The sequence below is a fragment of the Neovison vison genome, chromosome 6 (genome assembly GCF_020171115.1).
Source record: "Neovison vison isolate M4711 chromosome 6, ASM_NN_V1, whole genome shotgun sequence".
NCBI lineage: Eukaryota > Metazoa > Chordata > Mammalia > Carnivora > Mustelidae > Neogale > Neogale vison.
In genome coordinates this window covers 221,529,332-221,544,928 of record NC_058096.1, presented here as the reverse complement: position 1 = coordinate 221,544,928, position 15,597 = coordinate 221,529,332, and the positions used below count along the sequence as shown (strand labels likewise).

The 15,597-nt window shown below is 57.6% G+C and overlaps 2 protein-coding genes across 2 annotated transcripts; one reads left to right on the top strand and one right to left on the bottom strand.

Annotated features, from left to right (window-relative positions):
- Positions 1 to 3,146: 3,146 nt before the first annotated feature.
- On the top strand, positions 3,147 to 8,618 carry SHD (Src homology 2 domain containing transforming protein D). Its single transcript, XM_044255451.1, has 6 exons — positions 3,147 to 3,497; positions 4,756 to 4,861; positions 4,937 to 5,125; positions 6,103 to 6,226; positions 7,412 to 7,531; positions 8,432 to 8,618. The coding sequence occupies exons 1-6, from the start codon at positions 3,201 to 3,203 to the stop codon at positions 8,616 to 8,618; spliced, it is 1,023 nt and encodes a 340-aa protein (XP_044111386.1). The 5' UTR covers positions 3,147 to 3,200.
- Positions 8,619 to 9,558: 940 nt separating this feature from the next.
- Positions 9,559 to 15,232, bottom strand: TMIGD2 (transmembrane and immunoglobulin domain containing 2). The gene is made up of 5 exons (XM_044255450.1): positions 15,136 to 15,232; positions 13,354 to 13,704; positions 10,446 to 10,481; positions 10,266 to 10,367; positions 9,559 to 10,014 (listed from the first exon to the last, which is right to left on the bottom strand). The coding sequence occupies exons 1-5, from the start codon at positions 15,230 to 15,232 to the stop codon at positions 9,575 to 9,577; spliced, it is 1,026 nt and encodes a 341-aa protein (XP_044111385.1). The 3' UTR covers positions 9,559 to 9,574.
- Positions 15,233 to 15,597: the final 365 nt, after the last annotated feature.

Below are 15,597 nucleotides of genomic sequence, written 5' to 3'. Positions count from 1 at the left end.
AGTGGGGGGAGAATGGAGAGTGCCCATAGGGATGGGGCTTCTCGTTGGGGTGAGGAGAATGTTCTGAAATGAATGGCGATGATTGTATGATCTTTTGAACGTTCTCAACCTGAAATGCACACTTTAAGCGGGTAAATTGTAGAGCATGTGAATTGCAATATAAATAAATAAATAAAAAATAAAAAATAAAGGTGCTCCAAACAGTGTCCAAAAGCGCTCAGCAGAGGTTCGCTGTCCTCCAGCTCAGAGTGCTGCGTCACCACCCAAGGTCAGGGGGCTGGGATTCCAGAAAAGGTTGCACCCAGGAGATGCCCCTGATACAGGGCCTCTCAGACCCCAGGGTGGGGGGCAGGGGGAGGGAGAAAGCCTCAGCCCAGGACCCCTAGACCACCCCACCTGCTCGCCTTTGTCCATGCAGGGCCCCCCTCCGCTGCCCATCAACACGTCGAAACCCAGGAGTTCCAGTGGCTCTTCAAGGGCACCCCGCAAGGTCACCAGGCCCCCAGCCCCTCCTCATCCTCACTGCTCCTCCGGGAACCCCTTTGCGGCAGAGAGGGGCGGGCACCCCAGGAGCAGTCAGCTCAAAAGCGCAGGAAAGTCAAACGCCAGGAAAGTCAAACGCCGTTTGATTCTGCCTCGGGGCCTCTAATTGCTATTCCTGACACACGCTGTAATTAGAAGGCCCCTTTCAAATATTTATACCTCAGACGTCTCCTATTTATCCGACAGGGAGAGGGCTCGGATTTGATGAGATCTGTCAACAGCTCATCCCCGAGCCGGGAATTGCCTTGCGGCTGACAGAAAACAGGACAATTACCCGCCGTGCTCCCCGGCAGTCCCCAGGGACACTGTCTTGTCGCTGATCGAAGAGGGCTGGGTTGGGGGGGCCAGGTGGAGGGGCTGCAGGAGGGGGACTGAGTTCAACAGGTTCATGTGGGCGACACAGCCAAAGCCGGGAAGGGGACATATGGAAGCCCCTGCTGCCACGAGGGACTTTGCCTGCTCAGCTCTGGACCTCAGCATTGTCGCCTGGAAAGCGGGGCTGACCCTGGGGCAGAGGCGGAGAAAGGCTGATCCCACAAAGGCACTCTAGAGGGTCTCAAGAGCCACCCCAGACAGCGCCCCCCCCCACCGCCGCCGGGCCGTACAGTGCAGGCAGACCTGAGCTGTGGGGGGGCTCTGAGCAGGTCCTGCCCCCTTGGTGCCTCAGTTTCCCCATGGGAAAAAGTAACTCCCTTCTGCTGATCCTTCCTTCAGCTCTCTGGGGATTTCCCATTAGATCCCCTGCTAGAAACCAGGAAAGCCAGGCACAGACATGGCCCCTGACTCACTGTTCCTCCCCAGGGGCCTTTTCCCAACAGTGTCAGCTCTGACTTCTCCCCTCCAAGCCTCAGGCACCAGCCCACCTTGGGGGCTGAGGTGGTGAGACAGAGCACTGGGAGAAGGGAATCTGCAGTCCCGTTCTTCCCGATGATTAACCCCTCTTACTTCAGTATTAGGGGGAGATGAGCAAGCCCCCTTAGAATGAAAGAAAACCCGTGTTTGCTCTGGAATTGGGAAGCACACCCCTTTGCTTCCCTTACCCCAGATCTCTTACTATCCTCACCCCCCAGACAGCTGCAGCTGCCAACAGGCAGCCAGGCCAGCCGAGACCCCTCTCATTTCTGTCCCCCTCCCTGCCTCCACCCCCAGAAGCCACAAAGGGACAGATGCTGAGGACCCGCGCCAGGCACAGATACCATCTCCCTTCCCAAGGCCAGCTGCCCCAGCCCCCCTCCCCCATGCTGCAATCAGTCCCCTGGGTTGGGGGCGTTTTGCAGAGAAGAGTCCCCTTGGGGAGGGGACGCCAGAACCCCCTCCCTTCCACTCCCCCCTGCTTCCTTCAGCTCCATCAATATCAATTTTAGCCAGTGACCTCTGGAACAATCCGCTGGTCAGTTGCGCCGCCAGATACTGGTTCAATTTCAACCCTCAACAGTGGTCGCTCTCACCCCCTCTGCTGGTCAGTTTTACCCCCTCTTGCGGTCACATCCAGACCCCCATTTCCCGGCCAATTTCCACCTCCCTCTCCCCGCTGCTCCCCGAAGCTCCCCGCCTCTGCACCTCTCGCTCCCCTGAGCAAGGTCAGCCCTGTCGGTTCCCACCTCCCGCTCTCCTCGCTCGCTCCTGCCGGCCGCGGTCCTCCGGGTCAGTGTCCAGCTGCCGCGGCCTCGGCCCCGCGACTCCCGCCCCGCACCCCTTCCCTCGGCGGGCAGAGGCTCCCCTCCCTTCCCAGAACAGCTGAAGGTCTCAGTCACCTCCGAGGGGGGCGCAGGGGGAGCGGAGGGGGCGGGGGAAGCCGCGGAGGGGGAGGCGGGGAAGCCTTGACGTCGCTGCCCGGGACGCGGCCGGGGGCCGATAGGGGCTGGGGCGGCCGCCTGCGCGCCCCCTCCCCAAAGTCCCACCTCCCGGCCGCGGCGGGGAAAGTCTCTCCGAAAGCGTGAAGGGGGATTGGAGGAGGTTTTATTTCCCTTTGTGCCGGTGGCTGGGGCCGGATCGAGGCGGCCGGGCCGGGGACTGCGGGACCCGGGCTCCCCCCGGAGCGGAGAGGAGCGCAACAAAGGATGTGCCGCGCGGAGGTCACCCTCCCCGCGCCCCAACTTTGCGCGCGGCGCCGGCGCCCCGGGGGAGACCGCCCGCGGCGCTGAGGACCCAGGCGTCGGTGCTGAGCCGGGCTGGGGGCGCCCGCGGGCGGCGCTTTCCCCGACTCCCGGCCGCAGAAGGGAATCCCGGAGCTTCCCGGAGGCGGCGGGCGGCCGAGCCGCGTGCTGGGACCGCGCTTCCCGCGGAAACTCCGCGCGCTTCCGCGGATGCCCCTCGCCCTGGCCCGACCACCCGGCGCTCGGCGTTCAGGGCCCTGCGGGGCGCCCCCTTCCCCCGCCGTCCTTGCGGAGCCGGGCTAAGGTGGACTTTTGCTCTCCTTCCTCCTCTTCTTACCCTTCCCCGTCTCCTTCCTTTCTCCCCTTTCTAGCGCCTTCTGAGCCCAGCCAAGGGACACACCTGATCTTTTTCCTCCTCCTCCCTGCCTCCTCCCACGCTTCCTCCTCCCCCTCCTCCTGGCCCCCCCTTCTCCCTGGGGACTCTGCGGAGAAAGGGGTACAGGAAGGGGGCATGTGGGTCCCCCTCTGACAGTGGCCAGGTCTGGCGCGACACACGCACAGATGGCCAGGTGGCTGCGGGACTACCTGGGCTTGGGCGGTCGGAGGCCCCCTCCGCAGCCGCCCGCCCCGGACTACACCGAGAGCGACATCCTGAGGGCCTACCGCGAGCAGAAGAATCTGGACTTCGAGGACCCCTATGAGGACTCAGACAGCCGCCTGGAGCCCGACCCCGCCGGCCCCGGGGACCCCAAGGGTCTCGGAGACGCCAAGTACGACTCTCCCAAGCACCGGCTCATCAAGGTGGAGGCTGCCGACATGGCCAGAGCCAAGGTCTTGCTGGGCAGCCCCGGGGAAGAGGTGCGTCGCTAAGTCCCAGATGCTGGGTGGCCCCAGGAGACTGGGTGGGGAAGGCCAGGCTGGGTTTCCTGGATTTGGGGGACCTTGTTTTGTGGGGCAGGCTGGGGCTCCCCAATCCCCCACCTCCTTAGCGGAATCTGATTTTTGTCCCTTTCCAGGGGTCAGCACTGGTTGTCCTACTATCTCTCTGGTGCTGCTTTGTCCCCCTGTCCTCCTGCTCCCTGCTCCCCACTGTCTAGTCCCCTTCCCTCAGCTTCCCCAAATAGATCTGAGTGAGTCCTGCCCTGGTGAGCCCTGGAACCCCCAACACTGCGCCCCTCCTCTGCAACTACTCCCATTTCACAGAAGGGGAAACCAAGGCTTACTAAAGAGAAGCAAGTGGCCCAAGGTCAATGGCCCTAGTTCCTTAGAACTTGACCCAGATCTGCCTCCAGTGCCTATGTTTTTCCAGTATTTTTCCTAGAGAATCAGGGAGTTGACCTCAAATCCTCAGAGTGGAGACAGACAGATGATTTGAGGAAGGTCACACAAGGCTGTGTCAGGCAGTGATTAAGAGCCCAGAGGAAGGAAGGAGGAGGCAGGGACTTAGGGAAGCAGGCCACCTGGGATGAAACCCTGCCTCTTATTTACCAGCTGTGTGACGCTTAGCAAGTCACTTACCCTCTCAGTGCCTTGGTTTCCTGATCTGTAAAATGGGGCTAATGTACTTACTGGATGTTGCGATTATAAGGAAACACATGTGAAGTATTTAGAACATGGCTCGCAGCTGATAGACAATACAATTATTTTTTTTTAAGATTCTATTTATTTTATTGGAGACAGAGCACACGCGCACAAGTGGGGTGCGGGGGAGAGATGGAGAGGGAGAAGCGGCCCCACTGAGCAGGGAGTCCCCATCGAGCAGGGCACGATCCCAGGAGCCAGGATCCAGGATCCCAGGATCATGACCTGAGCCAAAGGCAGACGCCTAACCACCTGAGCCACCCAGGTGTCCCGACATTAAAATTACTGAAGGAGGGAGTTGGGGCGGTGTGGCAGGAGGAGAAATGGGAAGCTGGCATCTGAATGCAACCTGGTGCGAGGGACAGAGGACTCCCTAGCCCAGAGAAAATGAGCTTCGTGGAGGGGAAAAGTCAGCCAACCAGAGGTGCACCATCACCCCATCACCCCATCACCCCAGAGCGGGTGTCTAGGGCTGGGCTTGGTTCCCCTGTAGCCCTTGCCACTCACTCCCTTCCTTCTCTACTTCTCTCTCCAGCTGGAGCTTGACACGGAGTACTCAGACCCCTTTGACGCCCAGCCTCCCCCGCCACCTTCAGAGGATGGCTACATGGAGCCCTATGACGCCCAGCGGGCCGTGAGCGGTGAGTGCAGCTTGGGAGAGGGGGACGGGGTCCCTGGTGAGTGTGGGAGCTGACCAATGCTCTCGGCTCCCCCAGAACTGCCGTGCAAGGGGGTGCAGCTGTACGACACTCCCTATGAGGAGCAAGACCAAGAGCCAGGAGATGGAGCCCTTTCTGGAAGGAGACCTCGCCAGAGCCGGCTGCCTCAGGAAGACGAGCGGCCAGCGGATGAGTATGACCAGCCCTGGGAGTGGAAGAAAGATCACATCTCCAAGGCGTTTGCAGGTGCCCTTCCAACCCAGGCCTTGGCCCTCCCCAGGCCCTGAATATCCACGTCCATTTCCTGCTCTGGTCTATCCTCTGAGTCAACTTACAAAATAGACCCCCAATCACCTGCCACCGGGGCAGTTTCTTCATTCCCACTAAAGTGTGAATGGCTGATAATGGCACAGCCCTCTTCCTTGGAGAACTTGTACCTTCCTCGAGAACAGAAACTCCTTCAGAGCACCCATGGGGCTCACTGTAGTGCAGGGATAGGCTTTGGGGTCAGGGGAGGCCTGGATTTGTCTCACTTGCTTGGGCAAAGTGCTTTATCTTTCAGTATCGGTCCCCCACCCCCCATCAAATGGGGATCGCCGTAGCAGCTACAGAACATGCTGGGCGCCAGCAAGTGTTCCCACAGGCACTGCTGGGGAACAGGGTAGCATTTCTTAGTTTCTTAGTAACTATCACTAGGCGGGCTTGGGGTCAAGTCCCGAGTTGGGGAAGCACGGGACAAGTCTGTGGCCTCGGTTTCCTCTTTTGTCAAAGGGTAACAATATGGTCAGCTTTAAGAAATGAAATAACTTGTGCGAACCCAGTATGACTGGGAGGGAGACTGGGGCTCAGTGCCTCACCCCACCTGGCCTACGTTGGGGGGTGGGGAGTGTCTAGCTCTAGGACTTGGCCAGAATGTGCAGAATCTGCAGAACGACCAGCCCCTCTAACGCATCTCTCGCCCCGACCCCAGGGTTTGTCCCTCGTGGATCTGCCCCGCCCTCGCCAGCCACCAAGCTTAGAAGTGACCACACCCCTTTCTTTTGAAGGCTGATTGGTTGCTCCTGGACCAATCCTGCCCAGTCTTTAAACCCAGCCCCTCCTACCTTGGATTTTGATAGGTTGCCCAAGTTGGCACCGCCTTCCCACTGAGCGTGCATTGGCTTACCCCAGTCCCGCCCCTCCCAGGTGGGTTGGACTTAACCCTTTCCTCTCTAACCCACCAGTGCAGTTTGACAGTCCCGAGTGGGAAAGGACCGCAGGTTCAGCCAAAGACCTCCGGAGACCCCCATCCAGGAGCCCCCAGCCCGCAGAGCGCGTGGACCCGGCCCTACCCCTGGAGAAACAGCCGTGAGTGGGGAAGCTGACGTTGGAGGAGCCGGGTGGAATCCCTCCCCACCCCATACCAGCCTGCAGACTCCTCGGACCTGGGGGCCGGGGGAAGTAGGACTCATTCATCCCCCTCATCCCTGTCTTCGAGTAACTCTCACTGGGTGCCGGAGTCTGCTGTGCGTTGTACTTAGCTTAGGTACAAAGCAAAATCACGTGGCGTCTCATTCCTCTGGCATCGGAGTCTGGGTTCAGATCTCTGCTCTGCATCTCTTGGCTGGGTAGCTTTGGGCAAGTCCCCTAACCTCTCTGAACTTAGGGCTCAAACCCCCAAGATGATACCCAGCTCAAACAGAGCTCCTGAGCCCGAGGTTAAAGAAACGGAAATCACCCTCACCCCCAGGAGATCTTGGGATGGAACTAAGAGGAGCGGGGGGGGGGGGTCCCAACTTTGGGCTGGGTGCAGTGCACTAGCTGGGAGGGGCTGGGCCTTCTCCGTGTCTCTCCAGCCCAGCAGCTCCTCCAGGAGCTCCCCCAAAAGCCCGCTGAGCCCAGCCCAGTGAGGTGGGGAACTAGGCATTTCCTTTAAAGCCCTCCAGTTCCAAAGACGCCACGGCGTGTTCGTCACAGTTATTCCCAAACCCCTTAAGTGGGCCAGACAGAACTGACTGATGAACACGGAGGTACAGGGGGAGGCGTTTCTTCACTGTTCCATTTTCTTTCAATACAAAACCCACGAAGTCTGTGTGGCGCTCCTCTGTCTTGAGCCCTTGTTACAACCGCTAACCTCTCTCTGAGCACATTCAGTCCAGTATTAAGTGAACGATGGTATAGGTGGGCAGGTGGGTGGGGATACAGGGTGTGGGAAATCTTCAGAAGGCCAGATGCAGCAAGTGGTTCAACTTGAAGGACTAAGGAAGGGGAAACAGGACCCTGGGGACCCCGCTCAGGGAGGCTGTAAAGATCCAGGTCAGGTGGATCTTTAGAACCGGAGGGAGCAGCTCCATGTGGACCCGGGTTCAGCTGCCCAGCAGGGAAAACCGAGTCCGCCTGAAAACCGGGCTCTGCTTGAGAAGCACAGGGGAATTGTTCTCACTTGTTTGCCTGGAGCTCACAAGTCCTGGAAAGGGCTGTGCCTGCACCAGCTCCCAGGGGCGTGTTTGCAGGGGGATCGCCTTTTATGAGACATCTGCCCCCGCCCCCTAGGTGGTTTCATGGCCCACTGAGCCGGGCAGATGCCGAGAACCTCCTGTCTCTCTGCAAGGCAGGCAGCTACCTCGTGCGGCTCAGCGAGACCAGTCCCCAAGACTGCTCCCTGTCCCTCAGGTGAGCCCCCAGCCCCCTGAAGGGACCAAGGCTCACAGGATTCCCTGCCTCTGGCTTTCGGGCTTTGGCTTTCTGGTTTTTTGGTGGGAGCAGAGGGTGGCGCCTGCAGCCAGTGGGCGGGGCTTCTAGAGAGGCCACAGGCCTGTTTCCAACTGAGAGTAAGCACCCTGTCACTGGGGGTATGCAAGAAGGTGGAGTGCAAGCCATCCAGTAGATCTAGGATGTGAGTGAGGTGGGAAACTAGATATTTCCTTTAAACTCTACCAGCCCAAAAGTTGAAGCATACCCTCTTGTCCTGCCTCTGCCACTTTATAGCTGTGTTGCCTTAGCTAAATGACTCAGCCTTTCTGGGCCTTGCTTTTCTCATCTACGAAATGAAGATATCAATAGCGCCTGTTTCATGGTAATACTGCCACGAGGAAATGAAACCCACACTCACGTGTGCACAGGCGCACGGAACAGAGACTACTTCCCCAGCAACTGAGACTAGTTTCATTCATTTTAGTCATGATAAGATCATTCCCAGGTTCAAAGTCATTCCACTCACCAGAGATGCAAGAAAGGAAAGGGGCTCCGGACTGGGGGTTAACTCTTGGGAAACCCAGGAAGGGTAGCGCTCAGAAGGTTTGGGGGGAAAGTGTAGCCTGACCTCAGGGGAGGAGCCGCCACCAGGTAGGACCTCCAGCGGCCTTTAGAGCACATAGGCGGGCAAGGCATCCCTGCCAATGGGGAACAATGGGGAACAAGCCCAGAGCTTGGCCCCCAAGTGGCCATTGAGCAGAAATATTTGGGAACTCCAGCTGCCAGCTTCTGGGGATCACGAGGGTGGTGGGTCTCTAGGGTTGGAGAGCGTGAGCAGGTTGGGCGTGATCAAGGCGCTCTGTGACGCCTGTCCCCCAGGAGCAGCCAGAGCTTCCTGCACCTGAAGTTCGCGCGGACCCGAGAGAACCAGTTCGTGCTGGGTCAGCACAGCGGCCCCTTCGCCAGCGTGCCAGAGCTGGTCCTGCATTACAGCTCCCGGCCGCTGCCTGTGCAGGGCGCCGAGCACCTTGCCCTGCTGTACCCAGTGGTCACGCAGAACCCCTGACCCCAGCACCTTCGGCCCCTGCCTGCACCCGGCGGGCCCAAAATCACTGGCTGCGAGCACTAGAGGTCTTTCCAGAGACTCGCCGCCCCTCCAGGCCCTGGGTCTTCCTCAGTGCTGCCTTCTTGGCCCTCCTCTCTTAGGTGCTAAGGTCCAGAATTGTGTCGCCAAGCACTTCTCTGGCCTGGAAAATAAATAAGTTATTGTGTGTTTCAAGTGTCCTTTCTGGGAGGCGGGGGTCTCAGCCCCAGGGAGAGGAGAGGGTGAGTGACCCTTAGACCCTTAGAAGGGAAGGTCATCCCCAGCTCCACTTGGGAGATGACTTGGGAGTGAAGCCTCAATTACTCATGGGGGCCGGGCGGGGGGGGGGTCACAAGTAATAGAGCCCGGGGTAGGCAGGGAGAGAGCATATTAGGTCAGAGGAAAACCCGGACAGCTGATACAGACAGATACAAAGATGGAGAAACCGAGGGGGGAGGCTCTCAGGCCAGCCCTGCCCCCACCCGGCCCCTCCCTCACACCCAGGCAGACAGCAGTGGCCTGATGCTGCTGCGGGAAGGACATCTGTCCCCATGGAAACAGCAGAAGTGGGGGAGGGGAGCTGATCCCAGCTTGTGTCACATCAAGGTGACAGTGGGGCAGGAGACTGGGTGTGTGTGTGTGTGTGTGATAAATTCCAGGGAGCCCCGATGTCTCCCGTCACCCTTCATCTCCACACTGACCGGGGGGGGGGGGGTGCTTCCAGCTCAAGGCGCTGTGTGGAAGTTGGGGGCATCGCTTCTTGCTAATTGGACATGACACTCCAAGGATAAGAGGAGGAAGCTGGCCAGTCATCACAGAGCCCCCTCGCCACAGTGGACCCCCCCACAATCATCCTGGGGCTCCGGAAGCCCCAGACGACCCCTCAGACATCTTTAACACCCCCAACATCACAAAATCTGGCTTTCCTTTATAAGCCTTTATTGATTGCTTCGGGGGTGAGGGAGGGGGCCAGCGTTACAGTAATGAGGACGGGGTCTTGGGCTGGGCTGTTGGACTCCCTGACTCTTTGGGAAATCAGTCACATTTTCACGTGGCCGTTGGTGGGAGGGGGTCTTTTCTGGGGTTTCGAGTCGTCTTCCCACTTCAAGGAGCCCTCCTGGCCTCTGCTGCCCCGAGGGGCGTGGGTCAGGGGAGACGCGGGCAGTAGATATAGGGTGACTCGACCTGGGGCTGGGGCAAGTCTTCTGGGCCCGGCGCTGCTGGGGGCTAGGAGGCTGGGGGAGAGAGATGGAATAGAAGCTCTGACTCTTCTGGTCCTCCCTGGGGATGTCCAGCACCGCCCCCTCCGCACGCCACGCCTTAGTTTTCTTTGGGGCCCCCCGGGGCTGGTAGAGGACGTTCCCGTAGAGATGATGCGCTGCAAGGGTGGGAGGGAGGGAGGACACACGCTGAGGGGAAAATGCCATGAGACAGCCTGGCTCTCCCCAGCCTACCTCTGCTTCTGCCAAACAGGAGCGTTTCTCCATTTATTCCCCTCCTCCCGCCCGTCCCGCGCAGCCCCACCCGCCCTCCCTCCCGGTCAAGCCGCTGCAGTTCCCGCCTCCGCCACGCGGGGGCAGAGCGGCTGCGGAACGCGTCTGCCGCCCGCCCCGCCCCCTGAGCGCTCACCTGAGTCCTCGCGCCGGCCGCGACAGCGGCCCCACACCCAGGCGCTCAGCGCGAGGGCGGCCGCCGCCACGCCCCCTGCCACCAGCGGCGCCACCGGGAGTCCTGGGGAGGAGGAGTTCGGGACGGTCTGACGGGGGGCGGGGCGCGGGCGGCGGGGCGGGCGGCGGGGCCCGGGCTCACCTGCGTCGGTGGAGGTCTGGTCCGGGGACCCGCCATCTGCAGGGAAGAAGCCTGTGTCTCGGGGGCACCTTCGAGTCCAGCCTCCACCCTTCTGGGTCAGAGCCCCCCACCCCACAAGGGACGTCAGGATTCCGCCCCTGCCCTGTTGCCTGAGTCCGAGCAGGTGTCCCTCTGGACCTGTTTCCTCTTCTGTGAGCGAGTCGGCCCATTTCTGCCTTGCTCCATCCTTGTGGAACAATCGCCGAACGGATGTTTTTCATCCTGAGCTCCACCATCCTGGCACGAACCCTATCACCCCCATAAGAGGTTCCACCATTCCCATCACAAGCCCTGTGGTCCCCATAAGCCCCATCCTTCCCACCGGGAGCTGCCCGATCCTGGTCATGGGATCCACCATCTTTAGGACTCCTGGTTTTTGTTTTGTTTTGGTTTTGGTTTTTTGTTGTTGTTGTTGTTGTTGTTTTTAGCTCAGCTCTGCTGTCAAGCCCATTTTTCGTACAAGGAAACCGAGTCTCAGCCTGAGTCACTTGCCTGGGGTCCCGCACCCAGGCAGCAACACTGTCCTGCTTTGAACAGGGGTGTTGCTCACCTCAGCTCCCCTTTCCTTTCCTGCTTTAGGAAAAAGAAAGGAAAAGAAAAGATAGAAGGAAAAAGCTTATACAGTCCTGAACTTTTGAGTCTTGCTGAATAACCAGGATAACAGACATAAATAGTCACTTAGGTTTACTGAGGACTTATGTTCCAGACCCCGTAATAAACGCTTTCGATGTGATTACTTCAAATCCACCTAACTCATAGCTAAGGAAACAAGCACAGAGGGGCCAAGTTACTTGCCCAAGGTCACACAGCAAGTGAACAGCAGAATGGGGACATGTTTCCAGGTCTGTGTAGTTGACAAAAACTCCAGCCAAAGGTTCCTGGTGTGACTAAGATGAGGCCCAGTGCCCTGACCTCTTCATCTCGAATGTTTTAAAGTTGGTGTTGGTGGGGGGCAGGGCGCCTGGGTGGCTCAGTCCGTGGGTTAAACGTCTGCCTTCAGCTCAGATTGTGATCCTGGGGTCCTGGGATAGAGCCCCGGCGTTGGGCAGAGAGCCTGCTTCTCGTTCTGCTTCTGCCCCTCTCTCTGTCTCTCATGAATAAATAAATAAAATCTTAAAAAGAAAATAAAGTTGGCATTGGTCCCTGGGGGCTACCAAGCAGCTGTTGGCGGAGGTGGGGGAGAGCCAGCTGCGTGGAGCTGGACACACGCCTGCCTGACCCCTGCAGATGTCCACAATGCACAGCCTGGTGCCTCCACTACCAGATTCTGCCAACGGCTAACTGGTCCTCTCATTACTGGAAGGTGGGGGCAGGCAGGATGGCCATGGTGCACCGCCCTAGAGGCAGGCGGTGGGAGGGTACTGCCAACCAGAGAGCAATGGGCACCTCTTTGGACCAGGAACTGGGGAGGCACTCTGTCCTGTCTCATGTATTGAGGAACCTCAGAACTATCTGTCCTTACACACTCTGAAACTGAAACAGTCTAAAAACCTACTGAAAATATTCAAGATTCTGCAATTCTAAGACTCTAGAATCTTCTATTCCTTTACGTCAGTGTTTCTCAACCTTTTTTCATTATCGCCTCCCCCCAAAAGACTTTTAAAATCATAGTTTGTTTCCCCTTGACATTTTAGTACCACAGACATACTGTGACTCTCTTTTGTACAGTCCATACATCTATACTTTATACAGAAAAAAGCAAAATTTTCATTGCTCCCCAAGAACCAATTCTTGCCTCCTGAGGAGCAAGATTCCCCATTGAGAATGTTGTAGTTTTAAGAGCCTAGAATTTTACACTGCTGGGATTCAAAATCTGCATGATTCTGTCTTATGGTTCGAGGTTCTAGAATAGTCTGAGGCACAACAGAAATGTGTACATAGGCTGGCCAACGACCAGCTGAAAACTGCTCACAGCGCCCTTATTCGTGATTGCCAACAACTAGGAGCTGTGCAAATGCCCATCACGGGAAATTGGATTGGAGGACGGACGGCGGTGGGTCTACAGCAAAGATAAAGAACATTCCAGGGGCACCTGGGTGGCTCAGTGGGTTAAAGCCTCTGCCTTCAGCTCAGGTCTGATCCCAGGGTCCTGGGATCAAGTCCCGCATCGGGCTCTCTGCTCAGTGGGGAGCCTGCTTCCTCCTCTCTCTCTGCCTGCCTCTCTGCCTACTTGTGATCTCTGTCTGCTTGTGATCTCCATCTGTCAAATAAATAAATAAAATATTAAAAAAAAAAAAAGAACATTCTGCTGCTGCATGACCGGGATGGACGAACCTTCTGGCTGAGTGGGGAGAAGTCAATGTTGAACGAAGGAAGCCAGACACAAAAAAGAATGCCCTCTGTGATTTCCCTTAAGCAGCACACAAAGCCAGCGAAATATGTCTATGAGGGTAAAAGACAGGAAAATGGGTGTGGGCTTGGTTGGGGGAAAGGGATATGGGAGGCTCTTGTTTCTTGAGCAAGGTGGTGGTGCAAGGGGATGTTTGGGAAGAAGGCTCAGCAAACTACAGCCTGTGGACCCAATGAGGCCCACTGCTTGTTGTTTGTTTGTTTGTTTTTAAATAAAGTTTTATTGGAACCTAGCCCCACCCATTCGGCCCGTTAGGTCTAGGGCGGCTTTCATACTGTAACGGCAGAGTGGAGTCAAACACAGGACCCAGAGCAGGAAGTAGGTACTCTGTGGCCCTTTCCAGAATGTTTGCTGAGTCCTGGTCTCGAATTATAAGTTTCAGCATGTCTTTGGTTCTGCGAGTCTGGAATTGGATGTTCTTGACTTTGCAGGATCTCTAAGAATCTCTAAGAATCCCATTGGAAGAATTTAGAGTTTATGTTCCTTAAGATCCCTTCTTCCCTCCACGGGCCCCCATACCTTTCTCCACCAGGAGCTGCGTGCCATTGCCCTGCTTCCTGTTCAGGTTAGGAATCTCCACGGCCACCGAGCACACGTAGTCCCCGCTGTCGTTGAGGCTCACGTGGTCCAGCCGCAGGGTGAGATTGCCAGGTGGCGTCCAGGAAAGGTGTCCCCGGGGCCCGCAGGCCTCCAGGCTGAGGCTGCCGTTGGTGATGTGCGGCGCACACAGGGACACGCCGTCCTTGATCCACCCGACGCGGAGCCGCTCCCAGGCTTGGGACTGTATCACTTGGCAGGCCAAGGTCACCCGGCTGCCCTGAGTCGCCCGCAGCCACTCGGGCTCCTGCTGCACTCTCAGGCCTGTGGCTCCTTGCAGGACGAGGGGATACAAGAGTGTAAGGCTGTCCTGTGTGTGTGTGTGTGTGTGTGTGTGCGCGTGTGACTTACTCCTTCTCTTCTTTTTAAAGATTTTATCTATTTATTTGGCAGAGAGCGTGAAGAGCACAAGCAGAGGGAGCAGTAGAGGCAGAGGGAGAAGCAGTGTCCCCGCTGAGCAGGGAGCCCGATGTTTTATTTATTTGAGAGAGACAGAGAGAAAGAGAGCATGCAAGCAGGGGGAAGGGCAGGGGGAAGGGGAATTTCGAGCAGACACCCCTGCACGCACACACACTGAACTCAGATCCCCATGTCAGGATCCCATGACCCTGAGATCATGACCAGAGCTGAGATCAGGAGTCGGACACTCAACCAACTGAGCCAGCCAGCCGATCCCCGATTTAAGTTTTAAAAAAGATCACCCTGACCGCTACGGTAAGAACAGATTGTGGGGTGGGAGTGGGGGGCAGGGTGGCTGGGGGATGAGGGCCAGGAGCATAGGAAGACTGAACCCTGGAAAAAAGCAATCAACAGCGGAATGGATTACGAGAGGGAAAGAGGGTCAGTAGCAGATTCCCAAGGTTTCAGCCTCAGGGACCATGTGAATGGCGGTGGCTTTGGGCCAATATGGAGGACCCTGACAGAAGACCAGGGCTGGAGTAGAAGAAAAGTTTGCTCTGGGCCCCCGAGATGTCTGAGGTGTCTGTTGGAGCCCCCAGAAGGGGTGCGTTTGGCTCAAGATGCTGGCATCTGAGATGCGATCTCTCCTGATTCTGGAGAGGTGAGATCCAGGCGGAGGGAACAGCAGGTGCGAGGGCCCAGAGGTGGGATCGAGCTTGGTGTGTCAGAAGAAAAAAAAGGAAAGAGAGAGACAGAGACAGAGAGAGAAAGAGAGAAGGAAGGAAGAGAGGGCGCCTGGGTGGCTCAGTCACTTAAGCCTCTGCCTTCGGCTCAGGTCATGATCCTAAGGTCCTGGGATCGAGCCTCGCATCGGGCTCCCTGCTCAGCAGAAAGCCTGCTTCTCCCTCTCTCTCTGCCTGGCACTCCGCTCGTGCTCTCTGTCAAATAAATAAATAAAATATTAAAAAAAAAAAAAAAAAAGGAAGGAAGCCAGCAAGCAAAAAAAATCGAGCAGGCCGCACAAACGTGCGAACGGGAATGCCGTGGGGGGAGAAGAAAGACGCCAGCGGCACTGGCTCAGGCAAGCCTGGCGTGCAGGTGCTGGGGCGAGTTCTCCTCTGCGGAGCCACTCCGAGCATCCTGCTACAACCTTCAGCCCTCGCAAGCTTCTGAGTATCAGAGAGAGGCAGGCCCTGTTTAGCAAAGCACAGAGTTTCGTTTCCAGGGGCTCAGAACCAGGGGGCAGGCTGCTGAGATGATGGGCGACAAGAGGGATGATGGCAGGCGGGGGGGGCAAGGACTCACCCCAGAACTGCACCAGGAGGACCAGCGCTGTGCCCAGGGACTCCATGCCTGGCCCACCAGGCACCCCTCTCCTGGCTAGCGTCCCACCCCACCCCATCTCCCCAGCCCCCCCCAATCCTAAGTGACAAACTTCCTGCCACAAGCTCCACCCCCGTCACGGATGCAGATGTGACACCCAGGCCAGAGGTCTAGTGACTAAACCTGCTTAGAGCCCCACTTCCTCTCCTCAGGTGCCTGGGTTTCCCTAAAGATTTTTCATTTCTGCTTTTTTTTTTTAATCTGAAAGGTATTGTACGTAAATGGGATAATGCATTCCAGTGAGAGCAAATCTTTCCGGGAGATGCTATTCAAACACACCTGAGGGCCCCTGCGTGGCTTGATCAGTTAAGCGGCTTCCGTCCCCTCAGGTCATGATCCCAGGTGCTGGGATCGAGCCCCGAGTCAGGCTCCCTGCTTCTCCCT

Excerpts from the sequence above, each read along its gene's own strand:
- SHD (XM_044255451.1), top strand. The coding sequence starts at position 3,201 with ATGGCCAGGTGGCTGCGGGACTACCTGGGCTTGGGCGGTCGGAGGCCC. Across the intron at positions 3,498-4,755 it reads TGGGCAGCCCCGGGGAAGAG|CTGGAGCTTGACACGGAGTA; the intron begins GTGCGTCGCTAA and ends TTCTCTCTCCAG. Across the intron at positions 5,126-6,102 it reads CATCTCCAAGGCGTTTGCAG|TGCAGTTTGACAGTCCCGAG; the intron begins GTGCCCTTCCAA and ends CTAACCCACCAG.
- TMIGD2 (XM_044255450.1), bottom strand. The coding sequence starts at position 15,232 with ATGGGGTGGGGTGGGACGCTAGCCAGGAGAGGGGTGCCTGGTGGGCCA. Across the intron at positions 13,705-15,135 it reads CCTCCTGGTGCAGTTCTGGG|GAGCCACAGGCCTGAGAGTG; the intron begins GTGAGTCCTTGC and ends TCGTCCTGCAAG. Across the intron at positions 10,482-13,353 it reads GCAGCTCCTGGTGGAGAAAG|ATGGCGGGTCCCCGGACCAG; the intron begins GTATGGGGGCCC and ends TCTTCCCTGCAG.